Genomic DNA, 25,278 nt, shown 5'->3' with positions numbered 1-25,278 from the left:
ATGGTTGATGAAGTATTTATAGAGGTAATTTAAAAAAATTAATAAATATAAAAAATAAATTTTATATTTAGAACTAAAATAAATTTAATAATTAGATTTTTTATTAAGGATCGGAGAAGTATTTTATAAGATGCAAAAGCATTTTTCCCATGGTTTGCATTGTTTTTTTTAAATATACAAACAAATGGCTGAGAAGCGTTTACGTGAATCCTGGAAGAAAAAAATCACTTAATAAATGGATTGCTTGGATGCGTCCTCTCTCTCCTCACGTGGCTTCCATTCCAGGCAGGACCCAAATCCTACAGGTCTCAGGCTCGAATCGAATTTAGAACTATGCCGATGCAGGCCTCCCCATTGTGTTTTGCAGCCAAGGTTCCGCTTCGCGTTAAGTCGCAGCATACAAATCCGACCAAGTTCAAAGATCTCAGCTCCATGGCTGAGGCTGCTGCTCCGAAGTGGGCTCAGAAAACTATTACTTTGACTCCTCACAAACGCGGTTGTCATCTCATCACTTCTAAGGTGAGCTAACTATCAATTCCATTGAATCGCCTTTCTGAAAACCCTACTTATTCGTCTTCTAATTTGTCTACGCTCTTACTTCCGACGCTGATGTCATAGATACATTTTTCACTGGCCTTTTTTCTCGCTTAATAGATTTACCGAGAATCACGTCCCTGTAGCAATAAACTAAACCGTGCTTCATCACAGGGGAATCACTAATACTGGACCTTTTTGTGACGATAACTAGAACTCAGATATCATATTCTTGCTATCATCGCAAAAAAAAAAAGGCATTTGCAGCATCTGATCGTTCTGTCAATTTTATACTTGTTTCGACGTTCCGGTTTAATTACTGTCTTGTTAACATCATCAATTTATTAATCTGTTGCTGTCGATGGGATTATTAACCTGCCTCACTGTATGAGTTCGTTGTCTTGTGACTTCTATCTATGCTTTTACATCTTGACCTTATGCAGGTTTGGTCCTTCATTAAACATATAATCATTGGTTACTTTATTGTGACAGATTGTAAAAGAAATTGAGCAGGACTTGTCTGGATTCAAGTGTGGCCTAGCACATCTCTTCTGTACGTATATATACGATTTGTTTCTCTCCATTGTGTGTTTTATATGGTTTGCACAGACTGATCTTTTAGTTTTAATGAGGAATGCAGTGCAACACACTAGTGCTTCTCTTACCATCAATGAGAATTATGACTCTGATGTTCGTGATGATACAGAAAGGTTTCTCAATATTGTAGTTCCTGAGGTTGGTTTGTCTCCTGCTTCTATTGCAATATAACAATATATATTCTCTTGTAGAACATGACACGTATTTCTATATCTCATGTAGGGGCCATCTGCACCTTGGAAGCATACTTTAGAGGGTTAGTATTGATTTTTAATTTACCATTACGTTCAAATTTTTGAAGCTGCTTTTACACCGCATTCTAATTGCATGCTAATGAAATAATGGTGAACTGAATTCACAAACGGCGACATTGTGAATCCATATAATTTTTGCGTCAATCTTCTTTAACCTTGAAATTTTGCAGGCCCAGATGACATGCCAGCACATATCAAATCATCAATGTTTGGTTCCACACTCACGTGAGAAATACTCCTTGTTCAAATTGATTAATTCTGAAAAACTATCACTGTGATATCGTTTACTGATATTTTTGTATTTTCAGGATACCAATTACAAATGGAAAGCTAAACATGGGGACATGGCAGGTAACCGAAATGATTTTGCAATGATTTATCCAAAAATTTTCTTGGTTAAGATGAAACTTGTGGAGTTTTATCACAACTGTCGTTGGATTTAACTACTTAAAAGTGCAGGGTGCACTTTATAATAAAATGCTCCTGGATGACCACTGATTTTTCATTAACAGTTAGAACTTCTATGGACCTTGAATTGTTGTTCAAGCTTGACGGTCTATAGTAACACCGAGTTGCTGGGTTAAATCTTTTTTTTTTTTGGTGATAATTAAATCTATAGTTTTGTTATGAACAGCTTTTCAAAAACTCTTGCCTTCACTAGTTTACCGAGTATGACATAGATAAGCATAGTCATCTGAAAGAGAAACTGAGAATATAATCTTTATTAATAGATTAAAATTGTGGACCTTTCATTATTTAAAATAAAGATGATAATGGCAATAGAACTAATTATATTTCTACTTGTGATGATATTAACTTTACTTCACTATCTTTTTAAGTGTCTTGTTTTTGAAAATTTCTAAATATATAATTCAATTAAACGCACTGAAGGTAAAGGGCAAGAATCGCCCAATTATCACATATATTGACCAAATATAATAAAGTTTAGTAGCTCCCCCTTGAGCCGGGTTGGTGGATTCTGTATGTTCACCCTTTGCCATATCTCTCTCTCTCCTCTCTCTCCCCTAAGTACCTTCTACCCGATATCTACGCACAGCCCAACTATAGGAGCCCACAGAAAGTGAAAATAACAGGACTGGTGACATCTATTTGAGGGATGAAAAGGCTAATATTGCCTTGGGAACCAAACTAGTAGGCTTACTGAGGGAGAGTATAAGGAAAAAGAGAGGGTGGTTGGAGACAGGGAGGAACGGAATATTAAGGAAGAGGAAAAGGGGCTGCGAAATTCACTACTGTTCTGGAAAGTCAAATACCATCTCAAACTTAAAATGTTTCATGATGAAAGCAGACTTCTTAATGCAGAACATGCCATGTGCCATTGGCCTATTTGTTTTCGGCATCACCACAGCTGTAGCACATGCTGATTGCCACCTTGTGCTGCATGCTGCGGTGCTGTGCCATGTGCCGATGTAATTCAAACAAGGACAAAACTTGGATACAATTTTGATGATTTTTTTTTCCCTCAAACATTTTAATATCTGAGATTCTGAGTATCTTTTATAACTTAAAAAGTCACATGATATGGTCTTTCAAAAAACTTCCCCCCCATGTTAAGGAACTGTACCCGAGGGGGGTTGTGTGTGTGTGTGTGATTATATATAGAGAGAGAGATTGAGAATTAGGATCTAAGCATGTTGATCTGCCAGCAATTCATGGTATGTGATGAATCTTGTGGCAGCTATTTAGTTCATTTGCAGGGCTAGAAGTTGTTGAGGAAAAATAGTGTGAATATCTGTTCTTCTCTCCTTAGATATCCAAAATGAAAGTATTACTTGCAAAATAATAAGTTTTATATCATGCCCTTGGATGTCCTCTGATCACATCTTACTTTGTTGTTTATGATATGATGCCTGATGGAGACTTGGCTAATATGAGGAGCCATGATTTTTTTATTAACCTTTCAAACAACTGTTACTAGATGATCTCCCAGTTTGAATAATTTCTATTTTAATTATCCTAACTAAAATTAGTAATGTTTGTTATTCCTCATCTTGCTTAAGGGTATATGGCTTTGTGAGCATCGGGATTATCCTACCTCCCGCAGAGTTGTCGTCACTCTGAATGGAATATGAGGTCCCAATATATGTTGTCCTTCGCCTGCTGTACCTGTGGCAAGGACAAACCTGAAGATATGTAGCGGATTGTGTAGATTTACTTTTACCTTTTTTATTTGTGCTTTTGAACCAATTACTTTTACATTACTCTGGCAAGAACTTGAATTCAGTGATTCCGTGTGTCATATTGATCGCGGTAGTACATGTCAGAGCTCTGTTCTTTCACATTCCGTGAAGGTCTAACACTGCCGCGCTCCCTTCGGGTTCAGTAGTCAGAGATCCGATTTGTATGTTGGAATAAAATAAATAGAAATTAGAAAACAACATATTTTGATTTGGTGGAGGCTCAATGGTCAATGCATTCTCGATCTGTGCTGGGACCTGCTGCGAGCTCTTCCACTTGCGTGCCGGGATGAGCTAAGCATTTTTCTTTTAGGCCGAAGGACTCATCAATTGAAGGTGAACTAATAAATATCAGTTGTGAATATTTTTCCCTTTTAACTATTTTAAATATTCACAAAAATTCTAAATTGTAATGCTGTTTAACGCTTCTGCTTGCGCATTGTTCGCTTGATAATGTAAACAATGTAACGCGTTTTAACGTATTCTTCATCTAATATTTCATAATCCTTAATCCCTATTTAATCCCATATCTCCAATAAATTTAGAAGTAACAAAGGTGTTTAAAGTCACACCCTTCCGGGAAAATTGAATTTGTTCGATTGGGTCCCGGGTGGAATCCCCGAGGGTTTTGGTTGTGATATTCCTTTCAATTTGCGAAAACAAACAATCTAAGCAAACAGTGGGGAGGCAATCAGACTAGTTCCCATCCATAAAGACAACCCTGAACCTGCGACATATGGATAGGTTTTAGCATTTTTAAAAATCGAAATTCTTGAAATATTAACCCTGTTTATGATTTGCATGACATGGCGTTTCCTAGCCAAAATCTGCACACTCTACTTTCTTTTGTTCTCAAGGATCATAGGCATTCTCACGAAGCAAGGATGGCCACGTCTATTCTAAATTCCCATGTCTTGTCATGATGTCTCGTATGGGGAAGGATTCCGCGGTGATGTCAAACTTTCTGGTAAAATTTTTATACAGATAATCTGATCTATCAAATTTGATCAAACGGATTTGTTTCAATTTAATTTGAATTGGATCTTATTAATTTTTGTCATCCCTTTCATATTTGGGCGTCCCGGAGGATGATTGGCCGTTTAGCAGGATGAGACTCGAGGCAAACATTAGTTTGATGTCCGAGAAACGAAGTGACATAGGAAATTACTCTTGGCAACAAGGAATACTTGCCAGAACACAGATTAGCAAGAAATTGCTAATTTCATGAGGATACTTAAAAGAACCTACTTTGCAAACTTGGTGCCAATTGCTCATTATGGTCAAATCTATACCTTCATATTTTGTACAACTCATACACCCACATAAACAGTTGGTACCCAATTTGTCAAAGTATTGGTGTTCCCGCAGCTGGGTATATCTCAAATGAGCATATAAATACATCATATGGTCAAAACAAAACTAGCTATGCCAATATGGTTTGAGTAAATTCAAACTGCATTCACGCAAAACATGAAACTGGACTTGTCAATTGCAACTTCGCTGGATACGATACTACATTCATTGATCAGCATGTTCTTGGCAAACACCTGACCACAGCATTAGTTAGATCCAGGTTAGAACAGTCCATCTATTAGAGAACCCCAAGAGAAGAGTTTCATTTACTCTATTTTTTTAGAAAGAACAAAAAGAAAAAAAAAGAAGAAGCTTTAAATTAATACAAACAACCATCGATCTGTTTCTTCACCGATTCACTAAATCCTAGTCATGCCATATCCCATTTCCCTTTCTTTCTCGTAAGCTTCTGCCCCGTCTGTAGTCAATCTCTGCATCAGAGCAAGACAGCCCCATTTCATGTTTTTTACTGACTCGGGATGACCCCATTTTAAAGAATACATCAGTGGCGTTTCCTGGTGTACTAGCTCCAGAACAGCTGTTGCCGCTATGCCTTTGGGATTTAATATCTGAGACATGCATGAAAGGAACATTTGCTTATTGGGGTGTAAAGAAAACGCAATAAAGTTGAGGCACGGGAATTCTACTCCATTACAACGACTCTTCAACAAAATTATCCACCACTTTTTAAGCCGTTAGTGATATCTACTACATAAATAAAACATATATAGATGATCAACATGCTTTGCATAAATTTTAACCTTAAAAGTACCACAGCACATCAAGGGTCCAGTTACTCAATTGACTCTAGTTTTAGATGGAAGTTAATGTAAATATAAGTGAGTTTCTCTAATGTTTTAATATGTAATGAAATAAACAGATCAGGTAAACACAGGATACCTTCATATCCTTGGTATAGTGGGTGCTGACTGCGTCCATCCATTGCAGCATAGCCTGATTCTAATCTGAGACGACTCTGCGAAGCCACTGGTGTCTCCTGAGCTTTGAATCCTTTCATCAGCGGAGACTCTGTGCTTTCTTCCATAGCTGACTTAGAAGAGGTGAAGGGAGTCATAGTAAAAGAGTCATCCATTACATCAGAAATCTCCACGTATTGAGGGGTGGTGATAATTTCATCTGCACTGAAACCAAAGGATGCTCGGTAAGCTTCTATTTCTTCCACGTCTTGCTTTGGACTTCTAGAATGGATATTCTGATGTCCATTTCCACCGGTAGATTGAAAATCCGAATCTTTGGAGACACTAAGCCTCCCACCATTATGAGGAAATGGAGGATTTTGATCCAAATAAATTGTGCATAGGTAGCAGGGCAGAAGAAATTTGAGTCTTGAGATGCCATTGTAACACCATTAGTATCTTGCCCAGAAAGCCTTCGAGACCCAGGACTTTGATATGTTCCACTTTTGGGAGATAGTGATGGATCCCACTGTGGAGGGAACTCCCGTTCGGGAAAAGAAGATGATAAACCATCACCAGAGTTCCTTGATTTTGGAGATAAAAGGCTACTTGCAGGACTTCCAGGATACAGTGAATATGTAGCTTGAAGATCATTTGTAGCGATGTAGTTAGTCTTGTCACCGTTCCTGAGTTCCACTGAAGAAGAAAGAAAATGAGCAAACGGTACATCTGGGGAAGAGGGAGTTGTTAAGTGAGCCAACTCAGGTGGAGGAGTGAGGGGAGCAGTGGATGGCTCAGTAGTGAAAGTTGAAAAGACAGGAGGAAGAAACCAGTTGTGTTTCATGAGCATATGGTCCAGTGGCAAACATTGTAGATGAAGGACCTCCAGGTGAGTTGGCAGATAATGACAAGAAACAGCTAGGTGATTGTGCAGTTGAAGGAAGAGCCGAATGTGTGAAGGATGTAGGTGAAGAAGGTGGGGCAAGAAGAGAAGGAGCTAGTCCTGTGGCTTGATTTGTCAACCTGACTGCCGGAGGCCCATTTGGCTGGGCAGGCTGTCCATTGCTCTCGGGTATGCGAGATGCGGGTACAATACGCTTCCCCCCTTTCTGCGAACCAAAACAAGAAAATGCACTCCAGCATCCTCCCCATCTCTTTCGCTGTTAATACATATATCACACACTTATTCAAACGGAGGAGACCATTTACGAATAGATATGAAAAGAAAAAATACGTCTTGAGGATTTTTTTTGAAACACTGATTTGCTTGTCACACTTAAACTGCTCAAAAGCATTTTAAGACGAAACAGACAAAGGAGCACAGACAAAAACAATATATTTATTTCAAAAGATTGAATATCTTTGAATTTTTCAGGTATCAACAATACATAAGCATTGAAATCAAATGATCCAACAGAAATAGCAAACCACAGATCAACTTTGGCAGCGTTTTGATATGACATGGGACTGAATTGTACAAACTGTTGCGGTTGATTAAAACAAAGCTCTTCTAATAGGTTTACACCCCGTTTGGATCATTTTTCCCCTTTCCTGGGAAAGTGCATTCAAATGGGCATTTATACCATTTTCAAAAACTTGACGAGTGTGGAAGTCGGACTATCGATCTAGTCCGACCTAGCAATTTAATTCAACCAAAGAAAAAGAGAAAGAAGAGCAGTTGCACCGAAGAGAATCAAACTAGAACACTCTTAAACTTAATTTCCAAGTGATAAATCTCTGAAAAAACTACAATCAGAGAATAGTAGGAGGAGGCTGTCGAAGCTGAAAATTCGACCACCAGATCCATCCAAATGTAGTTCGGGCATGAAGAAATAACCTTCAATTGAAGAGAAACCAAGGGGGGAGCGAGACAACATCAGTTAATAACAAGAAGACCCTAAAGAGCAAATTGAGAGCTGTAGAGGCTCTTATCGTCCATTACGATCCACAGACTAACAGATTAAAGAGTAACAAGAAGATGAACCAGGGGAAAAAAAGTAAAAAAGAAAAAAAAAAAAAAAGCTGTGGTTCTCAGGTGCAAACACAATTATAGCCGCTCAATGCGAGATCTGAGACAGGCACATGCATCTAAGAGTTAAAACGAGCACAAGCAAACGAAGAACGTGAAATCCAATCGGAAACAAACAAAATTGGAGTTAGGTTTTGCACCAAGTACCTCAGATCTAACCCCTATAGTCAATCCCTCAGGGATAAAGCAAGCTTCAGTAATTTAGAATCCAACTATGCAAATTTCAAGCTAAAGCAGGATGTGAGAGATTGAGAGCAATACCCCTTCCTGCTGAGGAAATCGATTTTGCTCGGACCCCATCAGTATTCAGTACCAGGGCCTTTACACTGAGCTGGTAGTGGTTTTTCCAGTTCCAATGTCAGGTTTGTGAGAGGACACTAATAAGTTAGGCCAAACGGATCATTCTCACACTTGTTCATCACAAGAAGCTGACACCACCTGGACTTTTGATGCGAGAAGAAGGAGATTACATGAAGAATATTTATTAATTCATACGTTCATTCAAAGGACAGAGAAAGACAAAAGCGAAAAAGATTGGAGCTTGATGAAGATAGAGAAAAAGTGAGAGCGAACCGGGACAGACAAGACAGAGTTGCTTTGCTTTTCTTTTTCTTTCTTACATTTTTTATTCCAAAAACAAAGTATATTTTACGTCAATTTCGTCTTTTTAGATATGCATTTCCTACCTCAGACTTTTTAAAAATTACTTCCTCCGGTGATTCCTCACAATATGTTACAAAGTATTAATTTGTTTTATATAATATTCTCAACTAATTAATTAAATTTTATAGTTTCGTTTTAGTTAGTAGTTCAGTCCCGTCCATTTCAAGCGCCTTGACATTGTCCTTATGTGCTTCATTGTTATTTAGTTATAGAAATTTAGCAGTAGTGTCTTGTTGATTCATCACCGCTCTTTTTTTTTATTTTTTATTTTGGCTGTTCATAGGAAGCAGATTTCCAATTACTGTCGGGTGTTAAATATAAGTATTTCTTTTAATGAGAATTTGAGCTGTAATTAACATAGGGGAAATTTCACTGTAGGACCGCAGAAGGCAAATAATTTCAAAGAGCCCCCAAAACTTTCTGAAACCTCACTGCAGGACCAAGGGACAATCTGATATTAATTTTTAGAGTGAGATTACAATAATACCCCTCCCTTTTTATTTTATTAAAAAATAAATATTTGCCGGAGTTACTGTTCCGGCCACCGGAGGTCGGAGGTCCGGCCACCGGCGCTTAGGTGGCCGCCGTCGGGGTCCGGTCACCGGTGGCCGGAACAGTAACTCCGGCGGGACTTCCGGTGGCCGGAGTTTTTTTGTTTAAAACAAAGTAGCCAAGGGAGGGTTTGAACCCAGGACCCCTTGGCACACCAAAAGACTTATAACCACCAAGCCAAGCAACCCATTCAATCATAAAATGCAAATAAAACTACATATAACAAAATAAACGCAACAGTCCAAATGTAAGTGAACAAGTGAAATTAAACGATTTACAAGTGGAATTCAGAAATTTGCAACAAAAGTTAGGCAATTTACAAATAACATAATAGAAGTCATAACTCAAAATGCAAGTGTTTAAGTGCAAATGAGCAAGTAAAATTTGAAGATTTACAATAAAAGTTTATGGATTTACAACCCAAATTTGGTAAACACAAGAGAATTCACAACCCAAAATGTAAGTGTTTGAGTGTAAGTAAACAAGTGAAATTAGATGATTTACAAGTGGAATTCAGCAATTTACAATAAAATTAGGCAATTTACAAATAACATAATGGAACTCATAATCCCAAATACAAGTGTTTAAGTGTAAATGAGCAAATAAAATTTGAAGATTTACAACAAAAGTTTATAGATTTGCAAGTGAAATTCGACAATTTCACTTACTCATTTGCACTTAAACACTTGCATTTGGGGTTATGACTTCTATTATGTTATTTGTAAATTACCTAATTTTTATTGTAAATTTCTAAATTCCACTTGTAAATCGTCTAATTTCACTTGTTCACTTACACTCAAACACTTACATTTTGGGTTGTGAATTCTCTTGTGTTTACCAAATTTGGGTTGTAAATTCATAAAATTTTATTGTAAATCTTCAAATTTCACTTGCTCATTTGCACTTAAACACTTGCATTTGGGGTTATGACTTCTATTATGTTATTTGTAAATTACCTAATTTTTATTGTAAATTTCTAAATTCCACTTGTAAATCGTCTAATTTCACTTGTTCACTTACACTCAAACACTTACATTTTGGGTTGTGAATTCTCTTGTGTTTACCAAATTTGGGTTGTAAATTCATAAAATTTTATTGTAAATCTTCAAATTTCACTTGCTCATTTGCACTTAAACACTTGCATTTGGGGTTATGACTTCTATTATGTTATTTGTAAATTACCTAATTTTTATTGTAAATTTCTAAATTCCACTTGTAAATCGTCTAATTTCACTTGTTCACTTACACTCAAACACTTACATTTTGGGTTGTGAATTCTCTTGTGTTTACCAAATTTGGGTTGTAATTCATAAAATTTTATTGTAAATCTTCAAATTTCACTTGCTCATTTGCACTTAAACACTTGCATTTGGGATTATGACTTCTATTATGTTATTTGTAAATTGTCTAATTTTTGTTGTAAATTGCTGAATTACACTTGTAAATAGTCTAATTTACTTGTTCACTTACATTCAAACACTTACATTTTGGGTTGTGAATTCTCTTGTGTTTATCAAATTTGGGTTGTAAATCCATAAACTTTTATTGTAAATCTTCAAATTTTATTTGCTCATTTGCACTTAAACACTTGTATTTGGGATTATGAGTTCCATTATGTTATTTGTAAATTGCCTAATTTTATTGTAAATTGCTGAATTCCACTTGTAAATCATCTAATTTCACTTGTTTACTTACACTCAAACACTTACATTTTGGGTTGTGAATTCTCTTGTGTTTACCAAATTTGGGTTGTAAATCCATAAACTTTTATTGTAAATCTTCAAATTTTACTTGCTCATTTGCACTTAAACACTTGCATTTTGAGTTATGACTTCTATTATGTTATTTGTAAATTGCCTAACTTTTGTTGCAAATTTCTGAATTCCACTTGTAAATCGTTTAATTTCACTTGTTCACTTACATTTGGACTGTTGCGTTTATTTTGTTATATGTAGTTTTATTTGCATTTTATGATTGAATGGGTTGCTTGGCTTGGTGGTTATAAGTCTTTTGGTGTGCCAAGGGGTCCTGGGTTCAAACCCTCCCTTGGCTACTTTGTTTTAAACAAAAAAAACTCCGGCCACCGGAAGTCCCGCCGGAGTTACTGTTCCGGCCACCGGTGACCGGACCCCGACGGCGGCCACCTGAGCACCGGTGGCCGGACCTCCGACCTCCGGTGGCCGGAACAGTAACTCAGGTAAATATTTATTTTTTAATAAAATAAAAAGGGAGGGGTATTATTGTAATCTCACTCTAAAAATTAATATCAGATTGGTCCCTTGGTCCTGCAGTGAGGTTTCAGAAAGTTTTGGGGACTCTTTGAAATTATTTGCCTTCTGCGGTCCTACAGTGAAATTTCCCCTTTAACATATTATAAGAGATTAAATTAGACTGAAAAATATCTCCCACTTGTTTTAATAATAATGATGATGTATTATAGGTTCATATCCTAGTTGTGAAGGCCCGTCATATGTTTTTGTTAAAATTATTAAATCGTCTTATTATACTAATGATATTAAAAAATATTTACATTTTAAAATTCACATAAAACAAACGAGATCTTTGATGAAGAAAAATAATTATTTTATGTACATGTAACAGTTAGCTGTCAAGACTTGAAAGATATTAATGGGCTAAAAATATTTTTAAAACTAAATTTAATAATTGTATAAAATTATTCACGCTATCCCCTTCAATCACCTACATCCAAAAGATCTCGTTTTTTTTTTTGTTTGGCCTGAAACAATCGAAAAGAAATTTACAACAACTCGCAGCATTCAACCCACTTCAATTTAAAGGAAGATCCCTTCTTTTCAATTAATGAAATTGAAGCGACAAATATCATTCAGGACAAGTCATTCATTGTTAATCAAATCAGCCGATAGAAATCTTCACTAAAAATGATTAAGCATATAATTTTGGAACGAAAATTTTCCTTTTACAAGTATAATTAATTTCAGTGAATATGGATTTTTCAAGATTCATATAATTAATTTCCATCATTACAAGCACTTTTTCCGGTTCTAATTATAAAACCTCATTTATAATTTATAAAAAAGATTTTATAATTAGGACCGAAAATAGTATAACACTGCAGTTCGCCTCCACTCTTTTGCCTTTAATTGGCATAAATCCATTGGCCCACAACATAACCATTTAACACAAATTAACAACAACCTGAAAAATAACAAAGATTAGAACTCACTAAAAAAACTATTTTCTCATAATGTGATGAACTAAAATTTAAATTCTCGTTAAAAAAAATACTCATATTTAATATCCGACAATATCTCAAATGATATTAGAATAATACTTGTATGAAAAAAAAAATCTGAAAGGAATTAGATGCGTAACCACTTGGAGCCCTGTCCAACGGTCCTGATTTATTGTGCTCATTACTCATTAGTGAATTATTTAAATAATCTAAATTTAAAATTTTTAATTTGCAAACCAATGGTAAATTTTTTTTTTTTGAAGAAGTATTATTTATAAAATTATGTCTATTTTAAATATTTTAAATTTTATATCTATTAAAATTAAAAGACAACAACAACAACAAAATCTCTCTCATGCGGAAAATCACCGGGAGGCGTCTGAAGTTGTCCGGATCCGCTAGAAAGGATACGGGGCATACGGTACTCCTCCAAACAAGAAAGCCGCTCTATTCTTTTCCCTTTCTGAGAAAAACTGCTGCGCAATGTTGCTTTAGAGTCAGAGGACCTAATTTTCAGAGACTTCAAAACACAAGGCATATGATGGATGTCTCAAACAGCCAAAGATAAAGCCTCTTTAGGGAGGAGAAAACAACACCAAAGATGCTGCCACTGTCATCAGAACCTAGGTGGGCCCTCGATATAGATGATCTGCCAGTGCAGCCCATCAATATCATCAATTGTAACAGCACATATTCCCAACATAAATCTTGAAGCATAGTGGCAACCTTATAAATAAAACTGTCATGTCTGTTGTGGTTGATCTCTGTTCTTTCACTGGTAGGGGCAGAACAGCTCGGAAGTTAGAGAAGAAGCACAGCTTTGGATAATCTTCTGATCTGGCAATCATATGAATGCAGGGAAACAAGAAAACAGTGTCTCTATAGCGCTCCAATTGAAGACTTGAGCCTGAACACGTATCAGGACTTCCAGCACCATATAGCCATCAGAATTCTTATCTTCTTCCATAAAATTGTCCATTGAATATCACAAAATCCACTGTAATCTGAAAAATCAACCAGAAAATTAGTGATGTGATGCTGCTAATTCTGCCAACTGTTTTGCGCCAAGATGGGACACGAGATCAATTGAAATGAAATGATTTTTTAAGTTTGTGAAATCTTCAGCCTTGATATTGTATGTTGATTGAAGTTTCTCAGCTTCACAGTCTGCAGCTTCGGCTTCTGCGAGCAGGAGATTAGCTTCTTCCTCATCACCCATCTCCAATGCGGCGGCTTTTTCTGCTCTGGCAGTACCAGCTGTCAAAAGTAGCCTCTGAAATCTGGCCATTGCTAATTCCTTTTCCTTCAATAGAATCATTTCCTCGCTCTCTTGCAATTGTTTAAGGGTAGTTTTGATTTCTTCCTCAAGCTTCTCAAGATTTGAACTGCTTGTGTCCATGTTTATCTGCATGCCATCTTTTTCAACACACAGTGACTTGGCCTCACTAGCTATCCGTGCAGCCTCCTTGAAATTTCTAGCAGCAGTAGCAACTTTCTTCTCTGCTTCGAGTTCTGGGACTCTTTTACCTATGAAAATAATCCTCTGCTTTAAAGATGCTATATCTTGCTGAATGCCTGATTTTCTTGAAGATAGTTCCTATAAAAACCATAACATTTGAACAAAGTGGCTATCAATGTATATCAGGAGAAAATTTAACGTCATCACACTTCACATGAACAAGCAACCAAGTCATTAGTAAGGGTAAAATGGTAAAAAGAATGAATTCAAAATATCACTGAATTGATTCACATGAGAGCCAGATGTGGCATTTCAAGCTAATATATACTCAAGTAGCTTAGCTTGTGCCGTCACACAAAAGAATAGTTTATTACATAGCAGAGGGGCCTAACGTGACCGTCGTGACATAGGGATCTTGTATCTTGGTGATTATTCTTCACACTCTAGGCATATAAACAGATCAATAAACACAAGAAATTAGTATAAGAAATAACCTGCAAGGAAGCTCGGGCAGCAGAAACGTCCTCTTGGAGCAATTTGACATCTTCAGAAAGCTTTTCTTCATTGTTTGCAAGCGCCACTTTTTCCTCCCTGGATTTCAATATAGATGACATGAGGCTTTTTCTTGCACCAACTACTTCACGATATCCTTTTGCTTCTTCCTCAGAAGTCTTAGCAAGTTCCATCAGCTTTGCTCCTGTCCCTTCTTCCTGACTCAGAAATTCATCAATTTGCTGCTTCTTTAGAGACAAAGTTTCAGTCTCTGAGCTCACTTGAGCAAGGACAGATTGCAAGTTATCATACTTAACATCAATGCTTGACCGAATCTCCTGAAATCCAGAAACCACATTAGATATTTTCTTTTCTACAGCTTCAATATGAGAGTCATTTTGTGCAATTTCCATTTCTTTTTGTTTGACTAGAGCAAGTAGCTTTTCCAGCTCATCCATTAAGATGTCCTTTCTTTTACAAAGGTTCTCTTTTTCTCTTTTATCATCCAGGATACAATGCTCAATAGTGTTACTCAACTCCACCCGAGCTTCACTCATAAATTGTGACTCGATCTCCAGTTCCATCTTTCTGACCTCCAAGGATTCAGAAGATGAAAGCCACTTGTCCATTTCTATTGAATGCATTGAGGCTGCTTCTCTCAAGGTGAGATCCGCCTTATCTGCAGCATTCTGAGAGAAAGGAATTATAAGCGTTAGAGGGACCCCAGAAAACACACAATACATTTAACACAAATATCCCTAAGTTCTCTATTCTACAAAAACAGAAATTGTCTGGATAGATACTAGAGTACTTGTTGTAGGAGAATATGCAAAAACAAGTATTGATATATGCCAAATCAAAATTGATAGTTGACTCCCAGTATTCTTGAGTTCTGCATGTACATTGAGTAACAGAATTATAAGCAGTCTAGCTTAAAATCAAAAGTTATAACTGTTATATCCTCAATATATTTCCAACAAAACGACATCACATCCATTTTAGTTTACATTACTCGAACTGGTAGGTCAATCATAAAATATTAGATTATGGAACATGCTAAACTAAACATCTTATTCTTCCGAGACATGTTGCTCATGGCACTTTGCTATCCTATCTTAATTTCCATATTATGGCTTGACATTTATCCATATGGAAAGGATAACTGTTCTAGCCCTGTGTGAGTTGAGCAGTCTCAAAAACCAAGAAAAGTCACGGAACTCTCAGTAAAAAATTGACAAAAAATATGGTCGCAAATTGAAAACAGGTGAAATCACCTAACGGGAAACTCCATTTTACCCTAATTTTTATCATTAAGGGCAGATTATCCATGTCAATGGTTGTCAGAACAGAAATGTAATTACAATGAAAAAAGTTTTATGTTATTCAGTTGTACCTCATTTTAAGTCTGCCAATCTATTTCAAGCCTTAAGTGGATGAAATGAAGATAGTTTAACATCCACAAGGTTTTAAATATTCAGATAAGATTAGGATACTTCAAGAAATTACCTCAAAACTCAGGTCCTCTGAGCTTATTAACTGAATTTTCCTCTACTTGCACTTGTGTCATAACTCATAGCCATCTATCACTAATTTTCAATCACAAGCCCTAGGCTTCTTTATAAAGCGGATCAACTCATGATTTTGCACAATATGCTCATCATGCAAATAACATTAGCTAAATTTCTAAAATCAAAACCCAAAATCGAATCCAGCAATTTTTTAGGGAAAAAATTCAAGATTTTGTATATTCCATATTTTTAGAAGGCTTGGCACCAAGATTAACCTAAAAAGTTGAAAATAAGTCTCCTTCTAAAGTGGATGGTAGCTGAAATCATAGTAACCCCCGCTCTTTTTAATACTTCTTATGTGTAATTTTCATAGTGATTACTTGCAGAGATTTTGAAGGGTTCTGTAGTTTCAGGTATGATCAAAATTTGTGTCCTCTGATAAATGGACACAATATCAGTCAAATTTGAGGAGCTCCATAGCGTCCAATGTAAGCGTTAGACACAAATGTTCTTTTTGAACTGTGTAGGCTTCATATTTAGGAGACATGAAAAGGCTTAGGAACCTGCTAGTCAAAGTTTATAATGCTATCAACACTACTATTTGTAAAATGCAATACAAGTTATATCTTACTTATAAACATAATTCCAAGGATTTTCCATGCGTTTGTTTTGTCAAATTCCGCATTTATCTACCAGAAGATTTTCAAAATTATGCTAGAATGAGACATGGTAATTATTTCAATGGATAGCTAAAATCAAGACTGACACATAAGTGCCAAAATCAAACAATGATTATTAAAAGTGCTTAAGCTAAGGAGTGGTTCTCCATTGGTAGATGGTATATTCTGATGTACAGTTGTATTATTCTGTAATAGCTAGTATATATAAAGGAATGGTATATTTGCAATCCAATTTGCTGCTTCAGGAAAGGAGCCCTAAAAAAAGACCTTCCAGCAGAGTACTCAAAGCTACTGTCACATAGGTGCTGAATTTAGAGGCTAGAGGGGAATGCCCATGATGCAAAGAAATGTGTGTGTATATATATATATATATTTTCAGATCATAAGGTGCCAAGAAAGAGAAGTATATGAGACTCAGAGATGAATTATGGCAATTCACATAGGTGACGTGCCACTGGTAATGGACGGTTCTTACTTGGTTGACTAAACAAAGCTAGAGAGAGGCAAGCTCTAAGGGGAAATGCCACTGTTGCTCCCTGCTACAGCAATGTTCAGACGTTCCAAGACAAACAATCAAAGACACGAAATTACCAAGATCCCAGTCCCCTTCTCTTACAGGCCAACAGCAAGTTGGCAAGCAACCAAGTGAACCCTTCTTTCTTACAATATCTAAACCCTCATTTTTCTCTGCTCCCGTACGGGGTCCAAACCAAAGAAAGGTATTAAACAAATCCTCCAAGAACAACTAACCAAGTCCAAGTGTACTCTTCTCTCTCGCAATCTTCTCAACTACGGTACGGCATATACATGATTTGCTTACTCTAGAAAAGTATGAGTCTCATTGATTAGTAGGATATAAGCTACGAGTTCTCTACAGAAATCCTAGCTTCCGGACTTTAGAAGGTTGGTTTACATTCCACCAAAGCTAATAAACAGTGTCCTGGTAGATTTTAAAATTATGCAAGCTAGGGTGTAAAGCATTTTTTGTCTGTAACAACAACGATGACAATCGTTGTGGATTAATTTTAGATATGAGCGAACTAGAAAGGTGACAAAGTAACAAAATTGTAAAAAGAACTTAATTTTACATCCTTCCAGACGTCTTTGGTTCTTCGGACTAACCTTTGCAAACTGCTCCAGTAAGATTGCACATTCTTCCTCAGTAGCAATTTGGGAGTCAAGTGCCTGCTGCATCTTAAAATCTACAGAATCGATCAACGCATCTGCCTCCCTCAATGAATTCATGCAAGCTTGTTTCTCCTTCTCAGCAGCCGAAAGGTCTTGGCTGACCCTTTCAGCCCTTTCAAAATCTTCGGCTTCACAGGCTTCTTCCAACTGCATTTCAAGTTCCATGTACTTAACAGAAGCAAGATTCGCATTCTCAAAGGCTTTTCTTCTATTCCTGATCGAATCCTTCCGGACAGCAGAAACAGAGGCTACCAGTTGATGGGCACTGTTAAGCTTCTCATCTATCCGCGCCTTGATCTGTCGAAACTCTGACTCAGACAAAGAATCATGAGAAGTTTTACTTCCCGGAGAAGTTTCTTCTTCTTTCTGATTAGGATTAATCTCAGATTTGGAATTATCATGAGAAGATTCATCGGCTGGTGGGATAACACCAGCATCCGAGGTGATCTCTGGGGGATGGGACGCAAGGGCATCCACATCAGGCAAGGAATAGGCGTTTTGCAAGACATCAGGGGTTTCAGAACCGATGTGACTAGAAATCGGAATAGGATGTTCAACTGGCGGAGAAGGAAGATGAGGCAGATCGTCAGAAACGGTGTCTCTACCATATCCTATCCTCAAGCCGGCTCGCTTTTTCTTTCTGGAACTCTGTCTCGTGGTAGTTGTTGTGGCGGCCGAAGCACCAGCGGCATCAGCGCCAAGTACAGATTCATTTGTGCCTGCGGATGGTTGATGGGATTCTGAATGGAGGGGAAGCTCAAGTTCAGCTCCTTGAGAATTTGGGAGGGAAGTGACAAGTGTGAGGTCGGAGAAGAGATTTTCATCGAGGGGCTGCGAAGAAGGTGACGGTGCGACAGCAGATGTCGTAGGAAGATCATCTTGACGATGTTGAAGACTGTCATCAGTACGATCGTGTTGTTGATCATCTGGGCTGGGGTCTTCTTGAATTTGGGAAGGATTAAATAGGACCATCCCCTCAAATAGCGAATCGATATCATCATCTCCATTTCCTGCCATCATTCGACTTCCAATTCACAAAAATCTGAGGATCAGTTTCTGATAGCTAAACCCAACCGAACTGGAAGTCGAGGGCCAAATTCAAAAGTAGCTTCGCTTCCTCGTTTCTTCCCCGTTGTTTTTGTACGGGGGTGTTTGGGTTTTACTTGCTTTGAAGAGAAAATCATGGTTTAAAAAAAAAAAAGAAAAATATCCAAACACTACCCTGTATATTTTTTTAAAATCATTTTTCAATTTGAAATTATGGTTTGTATAAAAGTAACCAAACACTATAATTTTTTTCAAAATCACTTTTTATTTGGAAATCATGGTTTTGGGTATAAAAGCATGGTTTTTCATGAAGCGAATTTTTTTTGCTTTTAAAGGTATAAAATCATGGTTTGGGATATAAATATATATATATACACATATCAATTACTACCTTTAATCCTTTATATAAGAATTAGAAAACTAATTTGTAAATATTAAGAAAATTAGTTAAATTATTTATTTATAATAAATAGGTGTTGCATTCTCTAAAACACCTATTAATGATATGCATTGGGATGTGCAAATTAACATGAGGACTACTTTGCAAAAATAAATAAATGTATGAGACAAGATAAATTGATATCTTATATTCAAAATTAAATGAAATACCCAATTAGCTCTTATACTAAGGACCAGAGATAATATTAATTATATTTTCCATATATAATTTATTATTTACAAATTTATTATTTCAAATAAAAATATACATTAAAATCTATCATTTATCTAATTATCATATTAGTTTATATTCTTTTTAGTAATTTGTATATAAAAGAAAGTTTCTGATAACAATTATTCAAATATTCTCACTTTATCAAAATCACTTTTTTTCAAAATATATTCTCAAAATCTATTCTTCTAAAATCTATTCACAGAATCTATTTATTTAAAATCTATTCTCCAAAAACTATTCTCTAAACCATAATTTGGTTTCATCCAAACACCCCCGTAGTCATTAACATTTACCAACAGTTTTTTGGAAAAATTGGGATAAATCCTTGTTAAAAATTTAATTGGGAAATAATGTTTAAGGACTTTGTACAACTTAACTTCTATTGTGTATAAATTAACTTTTTTATGCAATTTAATTTTTGCTTGTGTGCAATAATCTTACTTTGTGCGTTATGCAACTCAATTTTTCTTTATGTAAATGAAATTATCTTTTGTGCAAGTTATTTTTTTTATGCGTAAACTAATTCTTTATATCCAAATAATATTCTATACAAACTATTTTCTTTTTGTACAACTTACGTTCCTTTGTGTGTAACTAATTTTTCTTTATATAATCAATCATTTTAGATCCCTTTGTCGGTTAAATTTTTAATAAGAGATTTATCTCCAATTTATCTTATTTTTTTAAAAAAATATTTAGTACAGGTCGTGTCTAGCAATAACACTAGAGGTTTTAAGTTCATAGTAATTAAAAAAAATATTAAAATAATTTTAATGGTAAATTATTTTTATTTTATTCCACTTGTATCTTATCAAAATATTGAATTATTGATTAAATTGTTAACACATTTTATTAATTATTAAATTTATTTATTACTTTAAAATAATTTTTAAATCTGAATATTTCAGTTTAATTGCTATTTAAAATTTTAAATCGTTTGATAGTTTTCGTAATAAATTTGCTAAAACAGAAATATTAGTCAACTTTGGTCCTTGCTGCCAAATCACACCCACGATGAAATAAATGATTGCAAAATGCTCTTATAAACAAGTCTACCAAAAAAAAAAAGTTGGAAGAATTATCCTTCTTGAGAATTTAACTGTAATTCAATGATACTTAAACCTAACAATACCAAATATTAGATACAAAGATCATGTGCTCATTTCAGAATATTTTTTATCAAAATCTCCAATTACAACCCAACTCCTAAAATCTCATCCAAGCTTCCACGATTTCCCCTCACGAAAGAACTTAACCATCAGTCACAGTCACAATAAGGTCCGTTTGAAGCCAAAACAAATATAAAACATCCTGACATATCCTGAATTATGTCAAGTCAAACAAATATCAATCATCTATAAATCACTATAAGCAATAAAATTTGCTATGGAATCAATAAAGGTTTACAAGAAATATGAACTATAATTTATCTACCATTAAGAAGAGATGTATGTCAAGTTACTACTTTACAGTTTACACAACACTTAAAAGCATGACAAATAATGTAATGAAGTTAAGAGATTGTAAAGAGGCGATTGATGTTTGTTGTCATCAACGAACAGATTTTTCATCTTAATGGACCCACCATACTCACCTTGCAATTTTCTTGGCAAGCCAAATACAAATAAATAACCTCAACATAACGAATATTAACGATTAAAATAATTAAGAGACATTGCTAATGAAGGGGGACCCACTTTCTAAATGGATGTGTTTAAGCAGATACACAGAAATCTTTGCTGCCAAGTAAACTAGACAGAAGAAACAAATCAAATAGAACACATTAACATTGCCTGTGGATCCCTTTCTAACAAATCATACCACCAAAACCTGATTCATTCTACCCTTTAGTCTCACCAAGTTCAACATCCTTCAAAGGTTTCTTTTCAACCTCCTCTTTTAATAGTCTGATTTCTTCTTCTGTCAGGCTGTTTTTGACATGGGACGCGGCCTTGGCATTTGCCTGCTTTTCAGCCTCTACAGCCCAACTGTAAACTACCATGCCAACAACGGCAAGAATCATCCCCATGATATTCTTGAAAGTTAGCTCCGAATCAAATAGCAGCCACCCCAATGTCAGGACACATACAGTTTTCATGTGACCTAAAACCTGGAAGGAGGTGGCTGAGAAGCGTCCGATGCAGAGGTATTGGCTCATATTGCAAAATACAGCAAGTGAGCATGAAAGAAGAATGAACAACTGCAAACATTTCACAGCAACATATAAATAAATCATTTTTAACACTATCTGTATAATTTGAGAGAGGCACACAGAATATGACAGCGACTTGTCTCAACAAGTAGAGAGAATGACTACTTACAATTGCACCAGTGGTCATCTTATAGTTGGTTATCAACTTGCCATTAAGGAAGTAATCAACAAACGGACCAAGAATAAGAAGAGAGAGGGCTTGAATAGGAGCTGTCTTGCTCAGCAATTCAAAAGATCCAATTGAATATTTCTTTTGCAAAGAACCTATTGTCTGTCACAATCATGGGGATAAAAAAATCAGTGATACAAATAGCGTATATGCAAGTATTTTCTCTACACTCAGTTGACAATCAAGTCAATGTGCATGTCCAGAGAGAGAGGGGGGGGGGAGTCTTTATAACATCTAATAAAGAATAACAATTATGCTCAGTTATGACAATAGATGTCAAATTGCTTGCATAGCTAGTAGTGTTGTTACTTACAATTTGCTGTAAAGATGTTGATAAAACTGCTACACAGGCACACATGAAACCTTTGAAGTTAACTTTTACATCAGTTACAGTGCAAACACCAACACCAATAACTACGACCAGGACTGACAACTTCACTTCCTTTGAGTAGTGCTTGCTATGAAGTATCCATTCCATTACACAAACCACTGGAATCATGCTCAGTTTAGATATCTGTACATATAAACAGAAAGAAATTAATAAACGCAAGATAGAGGCAGTGAAAATTAGAAACAGCAGGCGATCAGTTTTGAAAGTTACAACACAAGGGTAAAAGCTGGGAATCATGGGAATGGAAACAAGAGCCTGACAACAATTTTTGGGTAAATTTTAGAATACAAATAGCTTCTTTCACTATTTGCATTTCACAATTGCATGTCTTAGTTTTATAGAAAGATTCTGATAAGGAATTAAGGAAATTACCCAAATGCATGGTAAAATTTAGAATTTATAATGGTGTTTTTATTTGAAAATAATTACTATTAAAAAAACAAAGCCTTTTTCATCAATTCAACAAACGACTCTTAAAAATAACAATTTCTATAACTGAAACCGTGCTGTTCAAGTGCCCCATCAAAATGAAAAACGGCTTCTACTTCTTATTACAGATTTACCAAAACAAGGATCTATTTGGGGGGAAAAATCGGAAGGTCTATCCAAACGAGACCTGATTAAAACTAACGTCTGCACAGCTCTTAAAACACTATACCAGATTCAGTTTTGGGAAAATTTCCATCGTTTATGCTTATTACAACTAACAAAACATATCTCTTTGGTTAACTGGAGTCAGACGTGTAGGATTGACACCACTTGCACCAGCAGATAGTCAGATGAAAGATGTATTCCTCGTTTAACAACATGCAGATCAATCAAAAAATACAACCAATTATGGAAGGCTTATATAGTTTTACCCCGCGCGTGTTTGATAAAGATCTACATGGTTGACTATCGAGATTATATAAAGTGAAACATCTAATGCATTATAAGGGATGGAAACTTTAAACATATAGCTGGAAAATAGAAAAACGGAAAGATGGGGAGAAATACGACTATACAGATAATGAACATTGTTGAATACCTCATTTCCATTTCAAAAAACAAAAAAGAACATAGTAATGATCATCAGAAAATCATACCTGGTAAAACCCCACCGAGTTTAGCATGAGGCTGAAGTTCATCCCTGTGATAGACATATTGGCAACCACTGAGAACCACAGAAGCTCCCACAGAGGCACATGCTTTGACGCAGAATAACCGGTAGCATTTGACACTAGACCCACGATAGCAGTTACAGCAAAGTGAAACCCAGTTAACGTAGTGGCTGAAAGAGCAAATGAGACGAGAGAAAGTTAATAAATCAGAAACCTCATACAATGGTAAGCTCATAACCCATGAGCAGAAACTGTAGCATACAACGATATAAGAAGTTGACGTCGTGCTACTAAGCTGCAGAACAATTTCAACAGCATAAATAATACAAACATAAAGTACATTGTAAATTAAGGGGGAAAGCAAAGGAAATGCGACGGAATTTAGATCGCGACTTAAGAATAGAGTAGATCCAGTGAGTGGAAAGATCAAACAATGTCGGAGGAGAAGGCAGGGATCTAATGCTTCTAGATCCAAACAGAAAAAAATCACAGTTGAGAAGAATGAGGACTGACCAAAACTGAAACCATAACCACTGCCGGACATGAGCTGTTTGTTGGCCATGATGATCCCAACAGAGCTGACAACGTTCATGGCCCATGCTCCCACATCAGAAATCGCCGACGACTTCTTCTCGTTCTCCATCTTCTATCGCGCGCGGAGGGTTCCAAAAACAAAACAATTCAGATTAATTTAAACCGAATAAACACGAGATATAGAACAATCTCCGAGGAATAACCGCTACACCGACAACAGATCTGAGGGAGCCAGAGAACCCGACGCGGCAGATTCAGAGAAAGGAGAAAGGAAGAGATATGAATCTGTGCGGCAAACAGGTTGCCAATTTGAAGGGCGAATGTGGAAGAAAGGGACGAAAAAGAAAGAAAAGAATGGAAAAGGAAAATGAAAGTTGATTGAGAAGGAAGAAAAGTGAGGGAGGAAGGATTCACGCTTGGATTGGACTTGGAGGATTGAGTTCCGGTGGAGGCAGCTCGGCCCTTTGAGTACGTCTCTCCCCTCCCACAACACTTCCTCGCAGTTTCTGGCTCTCCGTCACATTCCAGTCTCTCTCTATGTGCTCACTGATCTGTAAATCTTGCCTTCCTTGTACATTTCAAAATAGATCTACCACCTGTTGCTTTTCGGATTTGAATCCCCTGCCGAGTTACTTATCGCCCGATTATATATTGAAGACGAAAAATTATCTAGGCTTTTTTAAAATCAACCTCCGTATAAAATTAAAATATAAAGTTTATAATTTTTCTAATGATGAATGATGACTGCTAATTCACAACATTTTCTCGTATTTTTTGGCGGCTTGTAAGAAAAATTATATGATTCACATTGACTTAATTTTTTTTTTGACCAGCACTTAAAATTTTATATTGATTCATTTTGCTTCCCATATTATCATAAATGTTTGTTTACATCAATCACTGTCAAAGACAATTATAACAAATACCGTCATTAATTGTATGAGTTTGTATTTAATTATATTAAAGAGTTTTTGTACGATAACTTATAATACTATCTTTAATAAATTCTAAATGATTAAATAATTATCTATTTATACTGAATATTTGTTGCATTAGAAAATTTAAAATACAAAAGTATTTATATTTAATTATAATTAAATTAAAATTATTTTGGCTGTTGCATTTCAGCTACACGCTATTTGGTATATTCCAGAGTGATCCATTATTTGTCAATTATTTCTCTATTTTTAAGGTTAAAGCAGTATCCATCTATAAAATGGAATTTCAATTCATCCATAATGCAAATCTCACGTGCATAAAATATTATGCAAATTTTTTTTGGTGGAAAAAATGTGGCCTATGGGAAGCTCTCCTTAGAAGAGATGATGTGCCTGTATTAATGTGAGTAAAAAAAGAAAAAAGTAGAGAGAACGGAGAAGTACCCAACTTTTTCTCTTTCTATCCTCCAGTAGTCCAGTGGAGTTGGATTAATATTTCTTACCTATTTAAACTTGAAGCAGCTTACCTATTTTAGTGGGTTGTTTTCGGGTTGAACAATGCTTTTGCTTCCCCCC

General features: G+C 35.9%; 3 protein-coding genes and 1 pseudogene across 3 annotated transcripts; 1 reads left to right on the top strand and 3 right to left on the bottom strand.

Moving 5' to 3' along the window:
* Positions 1-270: 270 nt before the first annotated feature.
* On the top strand, positions 271-3,794 carry LOC114744584 (UPF0047 protein YjbQ-like). Its single transcript, XM_028932752.1, has 7 exons — positions 271-519; positions 1,027-1,087; positions 1,175-1,269; positions 1,354-1,387; positions 1,556-1,610; positions 1,694-1,736; positions 3,407-3,794. The coding sequence occupies exons 1-7, from the start codon at positions 334-336 to the stop codon at positions 3,476-3,478; spliced, it is 546 nt and encodes a 181-aa protein (XP_028788585.1). The 5' UTR covers positions 271-333; the 3' UTR covers positions 3,479-3,794.
* A 1,226-nt stretch (positions 3,795-5,020) lies between these two features.
* On the bottom strand, positions 5,021-8,436 carry LOC114744582 (uncharacterized protein At1g76660-like; annotated as a pseudogene).
* A 4,365-nt stretch (positions 8,437-12,801) lies between these two features.
* LOC114744586 (envoplakin) lies at positions 12,802-18,763 on the bottom strand. The gene is made up of 4 exons (XM_028932754.1): positions 17,573-18,763; positions 14,265-14,951; positions 13,038-13,908; positions 12,802-12,960 (listed from the first exon to the last, which is right to left on the bottom strand). The coding sequence occupies exons 1-3, from the start codon at positions 18,656-18,658 to the stop codon at positions 13,336-13,338; spliced, it is 2,346 nt and encodes a 781-aa protein (XP_028788587.1). The 5' UTR covers positions 18,659-18,763; the 3' UTR covers positions 12,802-12,960; positions 13,038-13,335.
* A 2,146-nt stretch (positions 18,764-20,909) lies between these two features.
* On the bottom strand, positions 20,910-23,951 carry LOC114744578 (UDP-rhamnose/UDP-galactose transporter 2). The gene is made up of 5 exons (XM_028932748.1): positions 23,744-23,951; positions 23,216-23,400; positions 22,053-22,253; positions 21,680-21,841; positions 20,910-21,558 (listed from the first exon to the last, which is right to left on the bottom strand). The coding sequence occupies exons 1-5, from the start codon at positions 23,871-23,873 to the stop codon at positions 21,199-21,201; spliced, it is 1,038 nt and encodes a 345-aa protein (XP_028788581.1). The 5' UTR covers positions 23,874-23,951; the 3' UTR covers positions 20,910-21,198.
* Positions 23,952-25,278: the final 1,327 nt, after the last annotated feature.

Source organism: Neltuma alba, unplaced genomic scaffold, assembly GCF_004799145.2.
Source record: "Neltuma alba isolate B1F8T4 unplaced genomic scaffold, ASM479914v2 tig00004395_pilon, whole genome shotgun sequence".
In the NCBI taxonomy this organism is placed as follows: Eukaryota; Viridiplantae; Streptophyta; class Magnoliopsida; order Fabales; family Fabaceae; genus Neltuma; species Neltuma alba.
This window is presented reverse-complemented; position numbering and strand designations above follow the sequence as displayed.

Coding starts and splice junctions, on each gene's coding strand:
- LOC114744584 (XM_028932752.1), top strand. CDS start 334: ATGCCGATGCAGGCCTCCCCATTGTGTTTTGCAGCCAAGGTTCCGCTT. Junction 1,270..1,353: donor TCAATATTGTAGTTCCTGAG/GTTGGTTTGTCT, acceptor TATCTCATGTAG/GGGCCATCTGCACCTTGGAA. Junction 1,737..3,406: donor TAAACATGGGGACATGGCAG/GTAACCGAAATG, acceptor ATCTTGCTTAAG/GGTATATGGCTTTGTGAGCA.
- LOC114744586 (XM_028932754.1), bottom strand. CDS start 18,658: ATGATGGCAGGAAATGGAGATGATGATATCGATTCGCTATTTGAGGGG. Junction 14,952..17,572: donor TACTGGAGCAGTTTGCAAAG/GTTAGTCCGAAG, acceptor CCTTTCTCTCAG/AATGCTGCAGATAAGGCGGA. Junction 13,909..14,264: donor CTGCCCGAGCTTCCTTGCAG/GTTATTTCTTAT, acceptor TGGTTTTTATAG/GAACTATCTTCAAGAAAATC.
- LOC114744578 (XM_028932748.1), bottom strand. CDS start 23,873: ATGGAGAACGAGAAGAAGTCGTCGGCGATTTCTGATGTGGGAGCATGG. Junction 21,842..22,052: donor CAACATCTTTACAGCAAATT/GTAAGTAACAAC, acceptor TGATTGTGACAG/ACAATAGGTTCTTTGCAAAA. Junction 21,559..21,679: donor AGATGACCACTGGTGCAATT/GTAAGTAGTCAT, acceptor AAATGTTTGCAG/TTGTTCATTCTTCTTTCATG.